The sequence below is a fragment of the Phaenicophaeus curvirostris genome, chromosome 7 (genome assembly GCF_032191515.1).
Source record: "Phaenicophaeus curvirostris isolate KB17595 chromosome 7, BPBGC_Pcur_1.0, whole genome shotgun sequence".
NCBI lineage: Eukaryota > Metazoa > Chordata > Aves > Cuculiformes > Cuculidae > Phaenicophaeus > Phaenicophaeus curvirostris.
The window spans coordinates 15,424,464-15,444,742 of NC_091398.1; the positions used below are offsets into that span (position 1 = coordinate 15,424,464).

A 20,279-nucleotide genomic window follows, 5' to 3' on the forward strand; every position below is an offset into this window, starting at 1 on the left:
TATAGAAGGTTTGGGTTTTTTAACAATATTTTAGCAATACATCTGTAAAAGGTGGGGCTTGTTGTTCGTTTAAACAGTATTTTGGTAGAATTATTTACATTTGCAGCAGGGAGAGGTAAATTAATTAAAATACCTGCCTAGTTGGGAAGTCATCTTTAAGTTAGTCTTCTTGAAAAGTTTTCCATTTTTCCATTGAATTCAGGGAAGAATTACCCTTGATGGCTTCTGATATTAAGATATGATGGCAAATAAGGCAGGAATGTTTATTTCTTGGCAAAATGTTGCATACTTGAACTTTTCTAAAGCTTGTGGGTTTGATTCTAAGTTATGTAACAAAATAATAAAAAGTACAGTATATGTTTTGTGATCACTTCTAGAGCCAGATTCTGGGAAGACAAAAGATCCTGCTTTCAATGGCAACAAGCTGTTTGTGCAGAATATCATGAGCAACTGTAGCCACAGCCGTGTGTACTTGACTGATGCCCTTGTTTGAGTACTGAGCTCTGTACACCTGCTAAACCCCAAAATTTCCAAGATGTCATCTGAGTCAAGAAGGCGTTGAAAGTGTGCTGGTGAGAAGTCTGTGCTAGACAAGGACAATGGGAAGCGGTCATTCTTCCTTGTCCCAGAAACAAAATACAAGATCTCTCTTGATAAATATAATTTCAAACTCTGAAAAGCAAAAATTGCCTGTAGTTACAATTAGAGCTCTATTTTAAAAGTTAGAGTTAAGGTATAAAGAGGTCTACAGCAGAGTATCATTGTAAGTACTCTTTATACTAAGTAAGGGTCTAGCAGAAAGTGTGTTCTAAAAGTGTCATTCCAGAGGAATTTTGCAGTCTTGACTGATGATGTGGGAAGAGAATGAGAAGAGTCTTACTTTGCCTGAGTTACTCCAAACTAGGCTTGGCCCTGTTAATATTTGATCATTACACAGAATTTTGTGAGCCTTTAATATTCCTTGCCTGGAATTGCATATTGAGTGGGGGTTCTTCCCCGCACCCCCCCCCCAAAGTATTCTTATGAAAGAATAGCTAATATCTTTTGGGGCTTTCGGGAAAAAAAAAATATCCAGAATTCCAAAACACAGATTTAGATACTGTAGTATGGAAGTCTGTGAAGGTATGTTGGAAGAAGAGTGCTCTGTTGCATGCCTGAAGCTGATCACCCCATTTCTCATTCTCATCACTCACAACAGTCGGAAACAATCAGCTGCTTGCTGGTTGTGCCAGCAAATTGTGTCTAATTCATCTGAATGAAGCTGTATACAAACTTTGAAACAAATCTGAGAGGCAACCTACATCGTCAATTAGTTAATGTTTGCTTCAGACCATGAAAAAGTGACTTGAAGTGACTTTAACTACATGGAACTGGTAGTAAAATGCTCTGTGCTCCTTGCAGAACTACCTAAAATTAAGTCATATGACTTAAAAGCATCATCCAGATGTTCCTTGAACTCTTGACAAGCTTGGTGCTGTGACCACTTCCCTGGTGAGCCTATTCCAGTAACGGATCAACCTCTCAGTGAAGAACCTAGTCTAATGTCCAGTCTGAACTTCCCCGATACAGCTTCATGCCATTTCTTCATAGGATTTCATGTAGCAAAGGGGCATTTACGTCTCGGGAAATAAGGTCTTGTTTGTTCCTGATAATATGGGAAAAGTGCTGCAAATACAGACCTGTTATGGTGTAAGGTCTTCCTTTCAAATTTTACTTTTTAGTGGAATTTGTGTTGCAACAAGAATTCATTTGTACCTTTCTGTCATGATCTGTGATGTGTTTTAATAGAGCTGTACCTTTGCTCATGCACAAACATCTCAATGTTATAAATGTCTACAGAGCACTCTAGTGACTAAGTGACTTACATTGGCAATAGAGTTTGCTTTTATTGTTTTATAAATAATATGTTTAATTTTATATATATACATATTTACAAGCACAGACGTACTTGTATGTATTGCCTTTGGGCTGGTTCTGAGACCATGAATTACGTGGATATGTTGCAAGGCCCTGTGCTTTGTTTCCAGAAATGTGAGACCAATGCTTGTAAGCATTAAATAAAAAAATGCAACAGGCAACACACCATTTCTGTATTTAGCCTCTAATTTGAAAGCTCTCTGTAATGGCATGGGCACTCTGTGTTTGCATATCTTGTGCCTTAGTGCTATGGAGTTAAGACTGGAATTTTTCTGAATTCAGGACTTCTAATTTATCTATGGCTGGTAATGCTCTACATTTTTTTTCTTTCCAAATTGTTCCAGCATCCTCTTAAATGTGGTCTTTCCTAGGACTTACCTAGTATCTGAAAAGCAGTGAAGCGTTAAATGCTTGTAATGAAAATGTTTGTAGCTGAAGTAATTTATTAAGATGTCATTTGGCTAATTTGGTAAAACTGATCAAATTTTAATATAAATAAATACAAATGCAATTAATCTGTTAACTGCTTTTCAATGTCTTGCATATTTATTTGCATATGCCCTATGCTAGGTAACCTTTGAAATTTTCTCTCTACTAACTGGAAAGGGAGCTTTTTCTATTATTATGAACTTAAGAACATAAGCTAAGTGCTCACATTCTTTATAGTACACCCTGTGAGCCAGAAGTGGAGTTGCAAGTTGCGGGTGAGTTGTTAGCAGTGACCTGGCTGCTGCCAAAAAGAGGAGGTTCCCCTTGTTTCTTTCCCTGTCCCTTCTCCCAGCTGTCTGGGATGAACCCAAAAGAATCTGTTGGCCTTAGTATGTGTCCAAGGGCTAATCTGTTTCTGCTTGCCCACACAGCAGAAAGATTATTTTTGGTGTTTGGAATGTTAACAGAGTTTTCTGGTGGTTTAGAATGTTGACTGGGCTCAGTGCTGTTCCAGAGCAAAGGGCTGGTGGATGGAGGGGAAGGAGAGTCCTTCCTGTTCTTGTCAGCAGTGAAGTATTAGGCTGGCTTAAGCTTTGATGTGTAAGTTGTTTTAAACTGTAGGACTAGGAGCTTAAAAAAGAAAGGAAAAGAAAAAGTAATCAGGAAAGCTTGTAGAGATGTTTTTCCTAGAACTCCTTTGGAAAGGACTATAGAAAATTGGCTGTGGAACAGAGAGAAAGAGAGCTTTACAGTTTTGTTGCTTTTGAGACCATTTTCAATGTTTTCTAAATGCAAAGAAAATATCCATGCAAAATGTGTTGGGTTTCTTCCTTTTTTATATCCTGCAGTGCTTAAATGCAAATAATAAAAATAAATTGCCTGAATTAATGAAATGCTTTGCTAAAAATGAGTGTGTGTAGATTTACCCAGCTGATATAGATATAGGTGCATTTGATAAATGAGTTGTTAACACAGAGTAACACAGCTTAGGCGGAGGGTGCCCCTTTAACAGCAGTGTGTTACTGAGAATAGGTCAAATTAGAAGATTTGGTATTGGAAGTATCTTGGCGTTTTGGTGCTCAGCCTCTTCATCGGAACAGGCGGTGTATTTACCCCAGGAGAAGATAGGAAGGAAGAAGGAGGAAGTGTGTGCTGCGGCCCCTCCTGTCCTATGTGGCTGGAACTGTTGGATACATACAGTCCAGAGGGTGCTTGTAGGTGAATTCCTTTCTGAAGGGGCAGGCACAGGTGATCTTCCTCCTTTAGCTTATTATGCAACCTGCTCCCAGCTTTGCTTTTACTTGGCAACTTAAATGTGGTCTGTAGGAATTATTTTTGCAAGTCATTCTCCTGTCTGTCATGAGAAATACACAAGCTGAATTCATATACGCCTTATATACTAAGTAGCACATTCCAAATAAATCCAGTGTGATGGAGGAGAGGCTCTGTGGCAGCTGGGAAGGATGGCAGTCAAAGGGCAGTTGCTATCAAAACAAATCATCCTGCACTTTGCCACTAAGGATTCTGTGGGAAGGTGCTGTGTGGTGAAGCTATCCTTTAGAGTACCGTTCTTCTTAACTTCTTGAAAGCTGTTGAGACTCTTGACGTTCACAATGTAGTTGTGACAGGAGGGTATCTGTCCCCCAGACTGGTGATGGAGTATCTCATTCCTGTCCTAATGAACTTGTGTTTAACATGAAAGTAAGACTACTGTATGTTATTTTTTTCAGTCAGTGTGACACTTGCTAAGAAGGCTTGGTGTTTACCAAGGCTCGTTCACCTTTTGTATTTAAAAAAAAAAAAAAAGTTGGAAACACTTTGGAGAAAATCTTGGAAGCTCTGTTCATGAGTGGCTGTATGAATGGAGTCTGACTCACTTGATTTTTTTTTTTTCCCCCGCCACGGTTGCAGTAGCAAAGCACTCTGCTGTCTTTAGTTTTCCTATACAAGAAGAGTTCCGTTCACAGAGCTACCAAGTGTGGTGGCAGCAGACTTTACAGTAGTTGTTTATGTGACTCAGGTGCTGAGCTGTTTAGAGAAGGCCTCTGAAGCTTAGGATCTGAGCAGTGTTTGTTAGGAATGCTCTAATCCCATGAATTTAAATCCTTCTGTTTGAAGTCCTCCTTTAACAAGCCCCAGCTGTCAGCCCTGTCTCCCATGGTTGTTCCACTGTGTAGAAAATTTGTGTGCACTTCCTCGGTGGCATGACTTACACCATCTTTTTTCCTTTTTGCTAGGGATGCTGATTTTCTTATTTTTTCAAGAATGTGTGCTTTGAAACATTGATTTGGTGTTAAATATTTACATTTGGTCTTAATCTCTACAATTAAATTCTAGATAAAGTCCTTTTGGCATGCATCAGTTGGTGCTTAACTGGCTTTTAGACTGCTCTAACCTTTGACATAACAAAACTTTTCCATGTTGAGGCTGCTTTCTTGCTTTGGGTGTTTTTTTTTCCAGGGAGTGGAGTCCAGAAATGGTGTGTTTCCCCCTTTTCCCTCCCTGCCTCGCTCTAAGCTGCCAAGATTTATTTAAAAATTGAAATAATGCAGCTTTTTCAGTATGAACGTGTATCTTTAGAGCACATCTTGCATATACAAAATGAATTTTAAAAAATATTTGAGTTTCATGAGGCTTGTAAACTAGAGATTGAGGTCAGTGCTCAGTAGGCAATGCTTAGATTCCTGTTAGCAATCTGTGACAGATTTCATAGCTTTAGACCTTAGATTGTTGATACTGGTTATTATGTGGACTTCTTAGTTTAAGATAATTAAACCAGCCTTCCAGAGAAAGGGTGTTGAATTGACAGTAGAAGCAAAATCCCAAGTGAAGAGAGTAATAAAAAAAAAAGTAGGGAGAAATATTGTCAGTTTTCTCCATTTTTTTCTTAGAAAAAGAGCTTTCCAGTGACTTTCTGCTAAAATGGCAAATAAGACTTAAGTTGTGTTTTCAGCCCTTACAGTGATGATCATGCCTTTCTGTATCTGCTCACAGACTTTCTCCTCTTTAGTGATTTGTGCAGGCTTTACTAGAGAATAGCGGTGGTAGAATTGTTATAGGCTTTGGCACCCTGCTTAATGAGATATCTCACATAAGTTACTTTGTGGATTGAGATGGCTTCTGGAATGGCTCCTGTATTGCTTTTTGAGGAGAAAAAGGGCATGTGCAGAGAAGAAGAGTTGTGCAAGTGTAGGACTTAACTCAAGGGCTTTTTTTTTTTCCCTCCTGCTAGACAAAATACTGCTTGGATTCTTCCAGTATCAACAAGGAAAACTGAACTGCAATTTACGCAGTGGGGAGTTGGTTTTGTCTTGTTGCATGTGAGCTTTATGTGGACTTGAAATTCTGCCTCATCACCTGCAAGACCTGAGGGAAGATGTTGATCAAGTAACCTCTCAAAGCAGTGGCTCTCCTGCAGTTGAGAGATGCATAAGCACACTTTTTCCACCTACATCCATGTCATGCAGAACTTGTCTGTAGTCTCCTTTTCATGCCCAACATAGTTGCTCCTTAGTGTCATTGAGTTGCAAGGGCCTTGTCAGCCCATGTGCCTCATGTCACTACCCGTGTGAGCAGTGTGGGTTTACTGCCGAATAATCCTCTCCCCTTTCCTGTCATAGCAAACTGCCCTGTTCCTGCTAACTTCCAACCTTTCTTTCCAGTCTTGACTGCTAGCATTCATCTCTGTCCAGTGTCCCACATAGTCGTTCTCCTAGACTCACAAGGCTGTCCTCTGTGCAGTCCTTATGAGCCTCCCATGAGAAGCAGCTTTTCTATGGAAATAGCCCTCACCTTACATAGTATTTTGTTCTTTTCTAGTACCATCACAGTGAAGTACTGTACATCCATTTTTTTTTCCTCCACCAGAGTGGTTCTCCTTGTCTGCCTCATACCACCATTGACATCCTCCTGTGTAGAGGTTGGCGAGGAAAATGAGTGGATATAGAGAAGAGGTTTATGCCCCTGCTTGAAGTTTGCAATGAAGTGGGAGGGTGAAGGTTGACTGACAATTTGAATACTTAACTCTGATCTTATTAGTGGCTTCAAATATAAAGTTAGTTGAGCCAGGGCGATCTGTAGATATGTTTGTCTGTTTTAAGCCAGTGGTGGTGGTGGCGGAGGAATTCTTTATCTCATTGTGTTAGGAGTGGGTTTAAAGTAAATCTAGTGTCTTCTCAATGGAATATACTTTTTCCTTCTTTGATAATGTTTCAGCCAAAAGATTTTTTCTCTACTTATGCTCTAAACACTTTTTTTTTTTTAAATGGTATTTCTTAAGACTGTGTTTTTCTGTAGTGGCCAACTATAAACAAAATGTGTTGATTCACAAATGCTAAGAATGAAACACCTATGTACTTCGTATGTATCAAGCATTCATTTGTGGAGTTTCTGTAAAATATGTAGTTGGGAGGTTTGATTTTTGTTGTTGGTTTGTTTGGTTTTGTTTTTTCTTTTTCTGGACCTGGTAGTTCCAGCTGTAGTGAAATGCAGCTTTTTACTTTTTGAGTTTAGTGTAAAGAATATATACCCAGATATGAAAGTTTATATAAAGCAACCTGTGAAGAATGTTGTTTATTGTCATAGCTAAAGCACTCTTCCACTTTTTGAACCATGGCGCGTAGGCTGTCATTAGGCCGTTGTTGAAAGGGATTTGGCAACTTCTTCTGAGTCTAGACAAGTACCCACATCATACAGATTGCCAGTGTCTAGTGTGGTATCTTAAGTAAGCATTGGCATAATGATTATTTTTAGCCTTTGAGAGTGTCCCTTGAGTGAAAATTTGTTTTTAACTGTACTAAAGCATAGTAGCATTTCATAGCTGTATGAGGAAGTACTCTCATCTGCATGGTAATTTGACCTATGCCCCAAAAGATTTTCTTACACCTCTCTCCGCGTTGATGTAGTTCTTCATATATACCATTTTCTACAAGCACTGTTAAGATGCCCAGCTTTTATAGATAGCTGGCAGTTATTTTATTTATTTTGCTTTCTAACTGTTGAAAGACAGCATCCTATATGTGTAATAATGAATGTGCGAGTGTTTATTCCTGGTGGAAAAAGACCCTGTGCAGGCATAATAGACTAGCCTGTAAAGGGATGTGAATTCTATAGTGAATGAGCGTTTCTTTCCTTCCCAAGTGCAGGGTGAGCCTAAAAGTGCTGCTGTTAGCCTGGTCATTGTTATTACTGGGCCACAGCTACAAGAATATTTGGATATTTCCTGGGCTCTACGTAAGGCCAAATGTTATAACAAAATTCATTGCTATCTATAGAATCATAGAATGGTTTGGGTTGGATGGGACCTTTAAAGGTCATCTGTTTCTACCCCCCCCCTGCAATAAGCAGGGACATCTGCAACCAGATCAGGTTGCTCAGAGCCCCATCCAAACTTACCTTGAATGACTTCTAATGCTTTTCTGGATTTAAGAGAATATTGGCAAGGCAGTGTGGTAGACTGGGTACCTGTGGAGCTATCATTCAGGGAGTGGCCAGAATGACATGAAGGTACAGCACCTGTGCACTGGCTGATCTCACCTGCTTCTGTTGCATTATTAAATTAGTACTTAGTTTAGTATTGGTGGTAAAGTGCTTTCCTTTAAGTATGGCTGGCAATTGTTTTTCAGTGCCCGTTATTTTTAACTGTGGATGTATGCAAAGTGATTCTTTCATGCTGTCTCTCCTCAGGTACTGAGATGTCCCCCTCCTGCAGTGTGCACATACCTTCGTGCAGTTCCATGCATCTTGGTTCAGTCACCTGCTGATCCTGAATTAAGAAGTGTCTCATTTGCTAGGTTTCCTTACCAGTTGCACTGACATAGAGGTGTTTTGTTTTGCATTGCCTGCAAGTAGAATCAGTGCAACCTGCGTTTTGAACAACAAGGACAGTTATGGAACTGTATACTGCCTGAGAGGAAGAGGGAAGAAAGTAGATCTACATGTCAAAAAGATGTTTTATTTACGTCTCAGTTGAATTCTTTTTGAAGGCTGTTATGTGGCCCTCCTACAGAATAAGACAGCCTTGATTTAGTTGTGTATTGTTGCTTGCTTTTGAGCTTTTTTTTTTTCTTCTATTATAAATCAGTCAACACTAGCAGCCTTAGAGGAGAGAGGGCCCAATGAGACACTGCAGAATCCAATGCCATTTTATTTGAAAAATGTGTTAGACCTTTTGGATCACCAATTGAACTATTGCTAGTAGTACTTTCTTGTTGCAAAATGGAATCCTTTGACTAGTTATGTAAAATACTAAGAATTCTTGCTTCTTTAGTGAGATTTTATGTTCCGCTATTACACGCAGAATGTTGCTGGAGGTACAGTTATGGATGTAGGCAATTTCCCTTTTTTGGTCTTTCCAAACTATAAGCAGTTTTCTTTGGATTCCTTGCCCTGGCCCTTGTCTGTAAAATGGAAATCTTCCTTCCTTCAATCTTCCAACATTTCTGGTGTAGGTTTGATGATAAATACATACAAAGATGTTAAAGGCTTGCATTCTTACTTGAATCACTAAGCCCTTGGGAAGTTTCAATAAAAGTTCAGATGTTGAAGTTCATTTCCTTTTCTGGAGGTTTTATGTAAGCATTAATGGAGCTTTAGGCTGGCTGATTGGTATGTGGGAGTCCACCATCATTACGGTATCTGCACTTCTGGATCTCTCCTCTACTTCCTTTGTGTACTTTGGGATCAAAAGGATTGCCTACATTGCCCTTAGTGTTTCTCAAATCACTTGCAGCTGTGTATTAGGATAATAATTGCAATTGAATTGAATATTATGCTTCAGGACTTACACGAGTTGCCTGCTGTGATCGGATCTGTTTGTCTTCTCCCTGTGCTGCTACATGTCTCCTCCCTCCCTTCACAATTAGTGAAATGTTTAGGGATGTCATGTTTTCCTGGAATGTGTGGCCATAGCTAGAATTGGGAAAGCAGAGCAAGGAGCCCACTGGTCTGAGGTAGGGTGGAGAATCCTCATTCTGAGATGCTTGCACAGTCTGTCTTGCTGTGTACTGCAACTGGTTGGAGTGGTGTCCATAGCTGTCTGAAATCTGTTCCATCTCTGTCCCTAGAACTGGCAAGAAATGTCTGAGGGCTTTCCTTTTCTTCTAATCTGTATGGGACAAGAATAGCTTCTTAGAGGTATGTGAAATTTGCTTTGCTTACTAATTTTTCACTTAATGTAGAGGCTCCATCCCCCTTCAGCCTGTATTCAAGTGTGATCTTGAGGATTTGTAGGAAGGATTCTTCTGAAAGAAAAGCTCAGGGCTGAAATAGGGGAGCTTGCTGCGAGTCACTTCAGTAGGTAAAAATGAGATGCTTTTTAATGATAATTTGCTCAAGCATAATTTGACACTGATCTAAAAACCTCTGAAACATATTGACCCTATAGTGTGTTTATGTCCTCTTTGAATACTGTCATGAGCATATTTAAAGGATATGTTATCTGAAGTCAAGCATAAATAAGCTCCTCAAAGCCTTGAATTTGTACATCCTCAAATTGTGTATTAAAGCTTAACTTGACTATGAAACCAGTCTTGGACAGTTAGCTGTCCTACGTCAAGGTTGCAACTGCTCCAAGATATTTTTTTCATTTGCAATACAAAATGCATCCTTTGTCCACCTCTTACTGATATTTTAAAGATTAGTTATATATTAAAAAAAAATGTAGACATGCACTTCTCAAATTTACTGCATTAAAGTTCTGCCTCACTTTATGCATCAACTTATTTGGGTTTTTTATTCTTTTTTTGGGCATTGTTCCAAACCTAAAAGTGAATGGGAAGAGATGCCACAATTGTGTTTGCGTTATGGTAATTGCTAAGTGAAGATTCTGGAGAAGTGGAGCGAATGTATGTTATTAAGTATATCTCTCTGCCTACTGAAGGCAAACTGTACTTTAATATGGATTTAAAGCTATAGATTTTCGTAGCTTTCATAATCTATTTTCACACTGAAAATTCTCTCATCTCAGCTAGCAAGACTAAGATGTTGGCTCCTACAACTGAGTGTCAATTGTTTTAGAGAACACCTATGTTTTATCCTGTGCTTGAAAAATATTTTGGCTAAGGCAAGGTCCATTTTTATCATCTCTGGCTAAGCAGTTTTTTAGTGGTGTCTTCAGGTTGTCCTCAGAAAGAATTTGCTGTGAGCCATGATGTATTCTAGTATGCTTTTTTTATGGAGGTTAATTTAATGACCACTTGGGTGCTCTGGCTGGAAGCTTGGTTCAGGAAATGGGACACAATGATTGATAAAGCGTCTTCTTTTCAAGGCAACATCTGTTTGGCTAAATGCAAGACAGGCACTGAAATATAGTGAAAGGAATAAAGGTTTTACTGTTTGCCTTCTCAGCAGCACAAATTCCAGATGCAATTAGATAGATTCTTCAGTAGACATTTCAGTAATTTTAGCGTGTCTCTTCTCTTATGGGAGGAACTATGTTCTGATATACAAGGGGGTCTATGAAACTAGTTTTAAAATATAAAATTTCAGGCTACAATTATGGAAAGCTAGAGTCAATATAAATAATAAAAATAATACAAAAACGGCCTGAGTGATGATGAGAAACCAATCCCATGGAATATCAGGTGGATTTGTGATGGACTTCTGATTGATCCACTTTGCATTTTACCCCTCCCTTCAAGCTTTCAGGGAAGAGGTGGGCGGATTTGCTGTGGCACATCAGAAGTATTTCCCATTGTCTGTTAGAAATTGAGGTGCTAGAGTAGACGTTCTAGTATCTTCTATTTTTTTATGTCAGGAAATTGTGGGTGATAGTGTCAACTGAAATCAGAAGGAGGAGTGTACAAGTTTTGGTTAAATACAAAGGGAGTTGGTAGACGCAGTGGATGTGGGTATGGAGAATTACATTTTTCTACTTCTTCATGCTGTTAGCCAAAAAGCTTAATTATTTTCTGTATCTTTTGTCTGTGCAGAGTACTGCGTTGTCATGTCTGTTCTTCACCCACTGACTGTTTCGTTCTAAAGATTTGGTGCTGAATCTGTGAAAGACCAAGGAGTAACTGTAGTATGTTTGACCTTCCTGGTTATGATCTCTGGGAGTAGTAGTTGAACAGCCTATTAAAATCTGAAATAGCAGTGCTGCATGAGCAGCACTGAGTTTGAAAAAAATTGTATTTACTGTTTACAGCACTGATGTATTTTGGGGGATTCCAGGGACGGTGAGACAGCTTGCTTTGATGATTTCATCTGATAGCTGATTAAGACTTTTTTGTTGTTCTTCTTCTTCCTGTTGCTTTTTCAAACATTTCTTATTAGCAGTTGCTAAAACCTAAGTCATGCATTCACTTGTGTTGCTTGTGTTGCTATAAATATTTATATTGCAAACTTATAGATAATGTGAAGAAAATATTTTTAAGAGCTTAATGGAAAGATTGTTGTTTGGGCTTTGAAAAATAAAAACAGCTAGAGGCAAAGGCATGTTCTTGTACAGGCATGTGCTTAATTTTAGTAGTGCTGGAAACATGCTGTGTATGTTTGAATAACTGGTACTTTCAGCAGCTATTAATTGCTTTTTTAATTGAGTCTCTAGCCTGTCTGCAATTCAAAACATACATTTTCAGACACAAAGATGTATTTCACATGGTTTCACAGATACATTCTTGCATGTCACAGGGAGAGAGGGAGTATTGTGGGCTGTCCAGTTTTGCACCTCCCAGCTAAACCTGAGAATAAGGCCCTACGGCTAGGATGCCTGGTTTTCAGACTTGCTGCAGTCCAGACCAAGTGCCTGATATGAAGTTAAAGACTTGAAAATTAAATATACTCAAACTGAACATTGCTTTTTAAGCTTTTTCTGTAACTACTTGTCTTCCTTCTCTCAGTTGCTTTGAGTAAGTCTTGTACTTGTCATGTTCTGCTCTTGACTTCCTGTGTTGGAAGAACAGGATTTATTGCTGAAGTCCAGTGCTCTATTTGAACTTTGAAGAATGGCTTAAAGAACTCAATGTGCATACACATTTGTTCATTCCTCTTTGCCAACCCTATTTCCAAATTGCTACTAGTTAATTTTAAGAAATAACTGAAGAATTAAATGAAGTCAGTTTTCCAAAGTAATACTGAGTCCCTTCATTCTTTGATAGTTGGAATGCAGTTGTTTGAGACAAACTAATTGAATTTTGGCAGATAATGTATTGATGTAAAGAAAACATCTTTCATGAGTTGCCCGAAGAAGGGCAAGAAACAGGTAACTTGAATCAAAGGTTATCACATTCCTTAATGATGCAGAGACCCAGTATTGAAATACATTAGTAACTATGCACCTTAATTATATCTTCAGTCTATTGAGATGTGATTAGGTGGAACTATTTCTTGGATCTTATATTGAGGCAGGTAGATATCACGGTCCAGAAACTCAAGAGGTCACCCACAGTACTTCTGAGTGAACCTCCCCATGCGCACAAATCATAGATTCGGTATTTTTCCCTTTTAAAGCTGTATTGCATAAGTAGGTTTATTTGTTTAACTGGTATGAAAGAGTGCACAGACATTATTTGATTTTTAAAATGTGGCAACAGATACTGTTGTTGTGTAATACATGAATGCAGAATTTTAACTATTAGAAATATTTCCTGAGTAATTTCAGAAACATAGGAGGTTATTGGTAATGAAAGGTCTCTTTGCTTTTACTGAAGCGGCTGAAGCTTTATCTTTTATCAGGCATTCAATGTGTTTTCACCATGTTGTGTGCCTACAAGCCTGGAGAACTATTGCATGAAGCATGATTTAAAAAAACAAAAACAAAACTCAAAGTTGGCACAGGTTAGTATATTGAAGGAGGCTTTCACTTGGCATAAGACTTCTGTTTGGGATGTTTTGGATTTGAATTTTTTGGCTGACAGATTTGTACCTCATGTTTTGAATTTGAGAGGCGTTGGAATGTCTGTGTGCTGTAGGAGCTTTGGGATATGTACTCCGCTCATACCTGTGCTGTTTGAAGCTCAAAGAAAACAAACACACTTTTGTCCAGGTTTTCATCTAGATTACTTTTCACTTAAACTGGGTTATAGGACACTGGAATTTCCCATAATTTTCTAATCTTCCTCCAGATCTCTTTTTCAGGAGTAGCTAATTTCAGAATATTTTATGCTGATGAAGAAACATGGCAATACTAAAGTGAATTAGCTGCACTGTATTGTTGGCTTTGTGTGCTGCAGTATTAAATTCAAAGGAGTTAGTGTCACTTATAGCATAAGACTTTTTCCTGAAAACATGCTGGGTTTGACTGGTCCCTGTCCTGTGGACAGAGCATTAATATGAAACAAATAATTTATGTGCTCACCAACCTTTCACTATTTACTTCAAGAAAATCTGTAGAAACATGGATGTGCGCTTTGGCTGTCTATTTTGTGAAGGCATTTCAAGTTTTTTTGGTGTGAGTAACCTCATTTCTTTAAGCAGGCAGGTGAACAAGGGTTAGAGGTGAAAACTGGCTAGAATCTTACTCTTGTATTTACGTCTACACACTGTGCTTATACCATATAGTACTGTAGTGTTCTGTCATATACTTAAACAGAAATGGATACTGGCAGGATGACACACAGTGTTAATAAATGGAAGGTCTCTGACTTCCAAACCAGCTCCAAACAGTGTATTTTCCGAACTGGAGTACACTATGTACGCTTTTGGTTCCTGAGGCTAGATTTTTAAAATGCAGAGATCCAGTTGCTTGTTCAGATGGCGTTTTGAACGTTTCTATATTGACTACTACATCCTTGTAGTAGATTCGTAACAAATTGCATAGTTGTTTTGGGGAAGAAAATCCTTGGTTCTATAACAAGCATGAGCTTGTACAAGCTTGTGTTCAAATAATAAGAAAGGTTGGGGGTGAGAACATAAGTTGCCTGAAAAAAAGATGATTTGTTTTCTGTTTGGGGTTTTATACTGTCAGTTGCCTTTGAACATACTTAAACATTTCTACTTCAAAATGCTTATTACAGTGCTTCTGAAATTATAGTGGATAAAAGCATTCTTGTTGCTGACCCTTTAAGCACATTGGCTTTTCCAGTTGGATTCAGAATTCTGGTTTTTGTTTCTCTGATAATCTTTCCATCATGATTTAGGTGTGGTGTAGACAAATCCTGTGATCTGATTATTTTACAAGTACTTTTTTCAGTGTAGAGTGTTTTCATTATAAGGAAATATTGTAAATGTAATAAAATTTCCTTTGTCTTTTAACCGGGTTCAACGCAGCAATTACTGTCTCAAAGTGCAAGTCTGCAGAATGGGGTCCTGGTGAATGATTCTCCTGACCATAAAATATCTTCGTCCCAAAGATCAGCTGTTGCTTTCTGGTGCCAGAAATTTGTCAGTTTCGGAATTCTATAATAGTGTCTTTTCTTGAAAATGTCAAAATATTATATATGAAAGATTGTTCATGAGCTTTTCATCTTTCCTTATCTGTTCTGCTATCACCTCATACTAAGAGCTCCAGTGTCTTGCTTTTAAGAATCAGCTTGAAAGAGTAAATGCTTCTTTTTTCTAAAATATTGGTAAGGTTTTTTTCCTTATATATAGTTTGAAGTAGTAGGTTATGATTACATGTTGCAGCTGGTGACTTCTAATGAAAGCGTCAGTAACTTTTCATAAAATATTGTTTGAATACTGCACTTCATGCATTTAGAGGTGAAAAAAACACTAATGAACTGTTTTGGAAACTAGACAGTTGACTTACAGCGATTATGGGGTCTGCCTGTCTGAAGCACATTTTGAACAGATAAAATGAACTGATGCTATCCATAGTGGATGATGAAACAGTACATAGACCACACTTGCATACAGAAGACTATACCATATTGGTACCTTACTTTATCTTGGTATTCTAGAAAGATACTGCTCATTTAGAACGTGTGATAACTCTCAGTTTGGTCATGATTTGCTGAAGTATGTTGCCTGTTTGCTGTGATCAATGACAGTGAGAAAGAAAATGGCTTTAAAAAGGAAAATGTCAAGCTTTTGAATTGGAATGTGAACTCTTTTTGAATTGTTACTGGTTTGAGTTCTTACTCAAAAAGGTCAGATACTGTTATCTGAGCATTTGCTTCTGCCTTAGTTTAACTCAATAAACTAACTCAATTAGTTAATTAACTCAATAATCCTTTAATTAATGTTTTTTGAGATATCTCCTTCCAGTAGTGGCTCTTGTGCTAGGAGGGATCCCTTTTACAGAACTAGCAAGTTAATATTGACTGTTTCCTAAGTGAGACACTATCCTCTGTGTGCCTTTTGCAAGCAAACCTTGACAGGCTCATAGGAAATGCAGTTGACGTTAGGAAGCTTGGGTGGGGACTACAAGCAGCTGGCAAATACTACAGCGTTCAGTGCCAGACTTGCTGACAAAACAGTACTTTACTTGTAGAAGTTTTCTTTAGGCTGCTAATTCTGTCTTTAGAGTAACTGGAACTAAAGCACTGTCTCTGATGCCAAGTTAAAATAGCTAAAGCAACAGTTTAGGGGAAATTTAGAATGCTGGTTTCCTTTCACAGCTTATTTCCTCAGAAATATTAGTAAAAAGAACAAATTCCTTTCTTAATGAAAGGATGAGTTACGAACACTGCCATAGAATGAATGCACTGCAAAAAAAGTCCCATTTAACTGTAGAGTAAGTGGCAAAACCAGCTCGAAGAGGGATAGGCGAGCTGTGTACAGTGTCTGTAAATACTGAGCTCTATCTGTTTTATATCGCAATTTCCATTAATTTGGTTTGCCAGTTCATAGTCATACCTCCTAAGGTACGCTTTTAATAGCTTCCTTTAGCTTTCAAATAAAAATCCTTTACTTCAAGTGTACCTAGACATTGAAAAATGTTGTGTTGTTAAATGCAAACAATTTCACCTTGTCACCTTAAGTATAATGTGTTTTGTCTTGAATTTACAATATTGCTGGTCCATGTAAAAGCCTAAGGAGTAGTAAAGCAATGCTTTAAAGGAATGTGAAAGTGGAATCCAGCTTCTGCTTGTTTTGCAGAAGCTGAGGCAGAGTATGAGTTGCTGCTATACTGCTGTCTCCATTTCTGTATCTAGGAGGGCTTTCAGGTGGTATGATGGAGAGGAATCTTGCAGAGGGATGCATGCCTGTTGTATAGAACATAATAACTGGTGCAGTCTTGATGGAAGGATGCAGCTCTATTACATAAGCATATTGGCATTCTTTGGATTTCAGCATGACTTAGATCATCTTATAGTTTATGAAGAGCTTCCTTTCCTTCCCTGGAGTGCTCTAAGTACTTCACAGGACTCAAAACAACTGTTGGAAGAAATGAGATTCAGGGGGTGATTTTAGTCTGTTCAGTGTTTGCTCAGTACAGCATGCCTTGCTAGGTTAGCATTAATGTTATTGCCTCTTTATTGCCACTGCATTGTGCTTTTCCACGAAAGTAAAATCAGTAGGCGACTGAAGTGGCTTTGCCTAGAGCAACTGGATGGCAGTGTCTTGCATCTGTGGAGGCATTGACTTCTGCTGACCTCAGAATTGTAGATCACCTCTGAAGACTCCTGCACCCTGAAAATTTTATCGAAGTAAAGTGAAATGTAAGCAGTGTGTAAATAGAAGGAAACGCTGGACAGGACAAGAGGAAATGGCCTCAAGCTCTGCCAGGGGAGGTTTAGGCTGGACATTAGGAAAATATTTTTCACAGAAAGGGTCACTGGGCACTGGCAGAGGCTGCCCAGGGAGGTGGTTGAGTCACATTCCCTGGAGGTGTTTAAAGGATGGGTGGATGAGGTGCTAAGGGGCATGGTTTAGTGTTTGATAGGAGTGGTTGGACTTGATGATCTGGTGGGTCTCTTCCAACCTGGTTTTATTATGATTCTAAATCATGGAGGATTTTTGCGTGAGGTGTCATATAAAATCAAAACCAGATCAAAAAGTTTTTTGCCTGAGAAGGCCTTTATTGTCTTTCATAACATCTCTCGTCAGTTCAATTTTGCTGGACTGTGATGTCTTTCAGATCAAGGTTTGTCTTTTCCTGAAGGCTAGCATTTAGAAAGTTTGCTTTCAAATTTTTGAGATGTTAACTGGTGCTTTCTGAAAGCTATGTAGCAAATCACTATGTAGCCCTGACTTGACCAAATTAAGCAGTACAGCACACTGTGGGGGTTTTTGTGTAGCTTTTTGTGGCAATCGGTTCTCTGAACGCTCTCTAGCACACCTCTAGGATTTACTCTCCTGTAGAGACTGACCTCTCCCGAATTGTTGGCTGTGTCATTTGTCCCCCTGAGTACATAATTTTTCATTCTGAACCAGATTCTGGGTTAACAATGTTAAGCGTACACAGGAAAACATTGTTGAATGAAGGAGGGTCTGGTAGCTCTAATGGTGACTCTTTGCTTCCGGGGAGGAGTTTTTGTTAGGCAAAAATTGTGCAGTATCACTGAAGTGATCTGGACAATGTCCAAGATTGAAACTGTCTCATGGGATGCGTTGCTGGCATTCTCTGTGGCCTGTTTAAGCATTTCTGTTTACAGATGTGTAGAGTCAGCTCTTTGCAGTGCAGCGAGACTGCACGCCCTGTGCATTGAATGGTGTTGCCTAACTGTGCTCAGCTGAATTCCTTGGACAAGAGTTGAATTTTTTGTAATGTAAAGACTTTGCCAACAATAGCTGGCAATGAATGCACGTGCAAGGCTAGCATGAAATAATCTCTGCTGCTGTATTAAATACTGTGGAATCTGTTCTTTATCTTTTTGTGCACAGTACTGGCAAAAGTGAGCTACAGGAATGGCTTTGCAATTGCCCATTTCAGCTTTCACTTGTGAGCAGGATATCAAACTGTGAATATATGCAATATTTATAAAGCTTAAGGACAGATGTGCTTTGACTTCAGAATGCTGTTTCAGAAAACTGGTAGTTCACACCAATTTTCTTAGGCACTGATACAATTTGAGTATTAAACTTCTATTTTATTTATTTTTTCTTTCAGATGGAGCAGTTATCAGATGAAGAACTTGACCATGGTGCAGAAGAAGATAGTGATAAGGAAGATCAGGATCTGGACAAGATGTTTGGGGCCTGGCTGGGGGAACTGGACAAACTTACACAGGTTAGGGAGGTTTCAATGATTTCACAGAATTAATCCTTTTTAGTCATTAAATATTTCTTTTCAGTTGAATATTAAACATTTCTTTTCAGTTGGACACTAACTGCTTGGCACTGTGGCTTGCAGCATGGAAGACTCTAGCGTGTGACCAGCTCAGTACTCTATAATAGAAGTTTCTAAATTGGCTTGTTTTCCCCATCTCAAAATTGTTGAATTAATTTTTCACAACCTGCTAGCTTGTTCCCAAAGGGTACGATTCCTGCTGACAACTATGGAATTGATATTTTGTCCTCATGTATATAGAGATACACTGACTATAGCTGGCTTAGAGGTAAGCTATCTCCCTAAACCTATGGTTTGACATTGTCCATCTATGATGGCATGTATTTATTTCACCTGAGCAGCAATAAGGAACAAGAAATGGTGAATGTTGCCACTGATGACATGGTAAGGTGCCCTGATAAACCCTAGAGGACTCGACATTATTCCAAAGTACTCTTTCTGCATCAGAGGAACAAGCGATAGGAGATCATCTTTTGGCACTTCCTTCTTTCTAGTGTTTCTCCTTTCCTACACAAGCAGTTCTTGCAGGGTGACAGGTTTCTTTGTGACTGCTCACTATGTTCTTTTCAGCCATGTGAGCTGGCCCTCATGAATAATGTACTTAATCATCTCTCTCTCTTTGTCACAGACTTAAGCAAAGGCTTGAGACCTCAAGTTTTAGTAAACTAGAGAAGAGGCAGTTTTTCCCATCTTTATCTTACCCAAAGACTGAAGGAAAATTGAGCCAGTTGTGACAGCATTTAAAAAAGTCAGGCTCATTTCTGTTATCTTCTGGTTAAATCTCTACCTGTAGGATCTAAATGTAGGTAGCGCTCAAGGGGAAAATGATTTTTTTTCTGCATTTGTGCATGCAGTGTAATACATAGTCCTGTCTTTTGGAGATAATAGAAGACAGTGTGAAATAAATCTGTATATTTTAATTCTTGTTGGGTTTTTTTTTAACTTCCTATGAAGGATTTTCCATAAGCGGGAGCCATTTTGAAGGCATGGGCTCTGTAAATTGCCCTAAGTGAGGATCTTACCCTAAGTGAGGATCTTCACAGAGGAGCACAATTGGTAACTGATCTTAGGCCTTTTGTTCTCTGCCCTGTTTTTTTCAGGTGTGAGCAACATTACGTGGGGCTTACACTGCTACAAATGGGCTTCATGGTGATACTTAAACTTGTGTGCTGACCCCTGCAAAATTCTTAAAACCTAAGAGCAGATAGTTGAGGGGAGGAGCCACATAATTTGTTTCTCACCTTCATATTGCTGTACAACACAGTTTGCAACATAGCCAGACAGTTGCTCCTCTGTCTTTTGTGAGTATTGAGAAATGACATTTCCCTCCAAACTTTGAATGACCTGGTATGATTTTGTATAAACAAGTCAATCCAGTTAGTTGTGTCTCAGTTCATTTGTTCGGGAAGTGATTGTGTCTTGATGCAGCTGTCCCAGTGAAGTCCCAATGAAGGAGATTGATTAGAGCTAATGAGGTCCAAAGTGCGTTCTCCTCTAGGCTCAGCGTTTGTTGCTGTTTATCAGCTGGACTCTAAGAGCAGTAGGAGGAAGGGGGTTTTGTCCTTGAGTTCCTTGAACTTTAACTTCCTTTTTAGGTTTCCTAAATGTTTATTTTGGGGGAATTGAAAGTAAGACCCAAATCCTTTTTTGGGTGAAAGTGCTTTTAAAAAGTTTTGTAATTAAGATGCCCATGAGATCATTTGAATTCACTTTGCCCTCTTTAACTCTTGGTCTAATGAAAGCATTATAAAATGTAGTCATAATTTTCGGCACACATGAGCTGTGTTTGGTGCTGATGCAGAGTGTAGTAACACTCATC

At 38.8% G+C, this 20,279-nt stretch overlaps 1 protein-coding gene across 3 annotated transcripts in view; it reads left to right on the forward strand.

Moving 5' to 3' along the window:
* The window catches only part of RAPH1 (Ras association (RalGDS/AF-6) and pleckstrin homology domains 1), a 95,974-nt gene that overhangs the window by 16,368 nt on the left and 59,327 nt on the right, over positions 1–20,279 (forward strand). For all 3 annotated transcript variants that reach the window (XM_069860963.1, XM_069860964.1, XM_069860965.1), the window contains one exon: positions 18,281–18,400. In XM_069860963.1, coding sequence (XP_069717064.1) covers positions 18,281–18,400 — 120 coding nt within the window. Of the gene's footprint in view, positions 1–18,280; positions 18,401–20,279 lie in introns of those variants that run through there.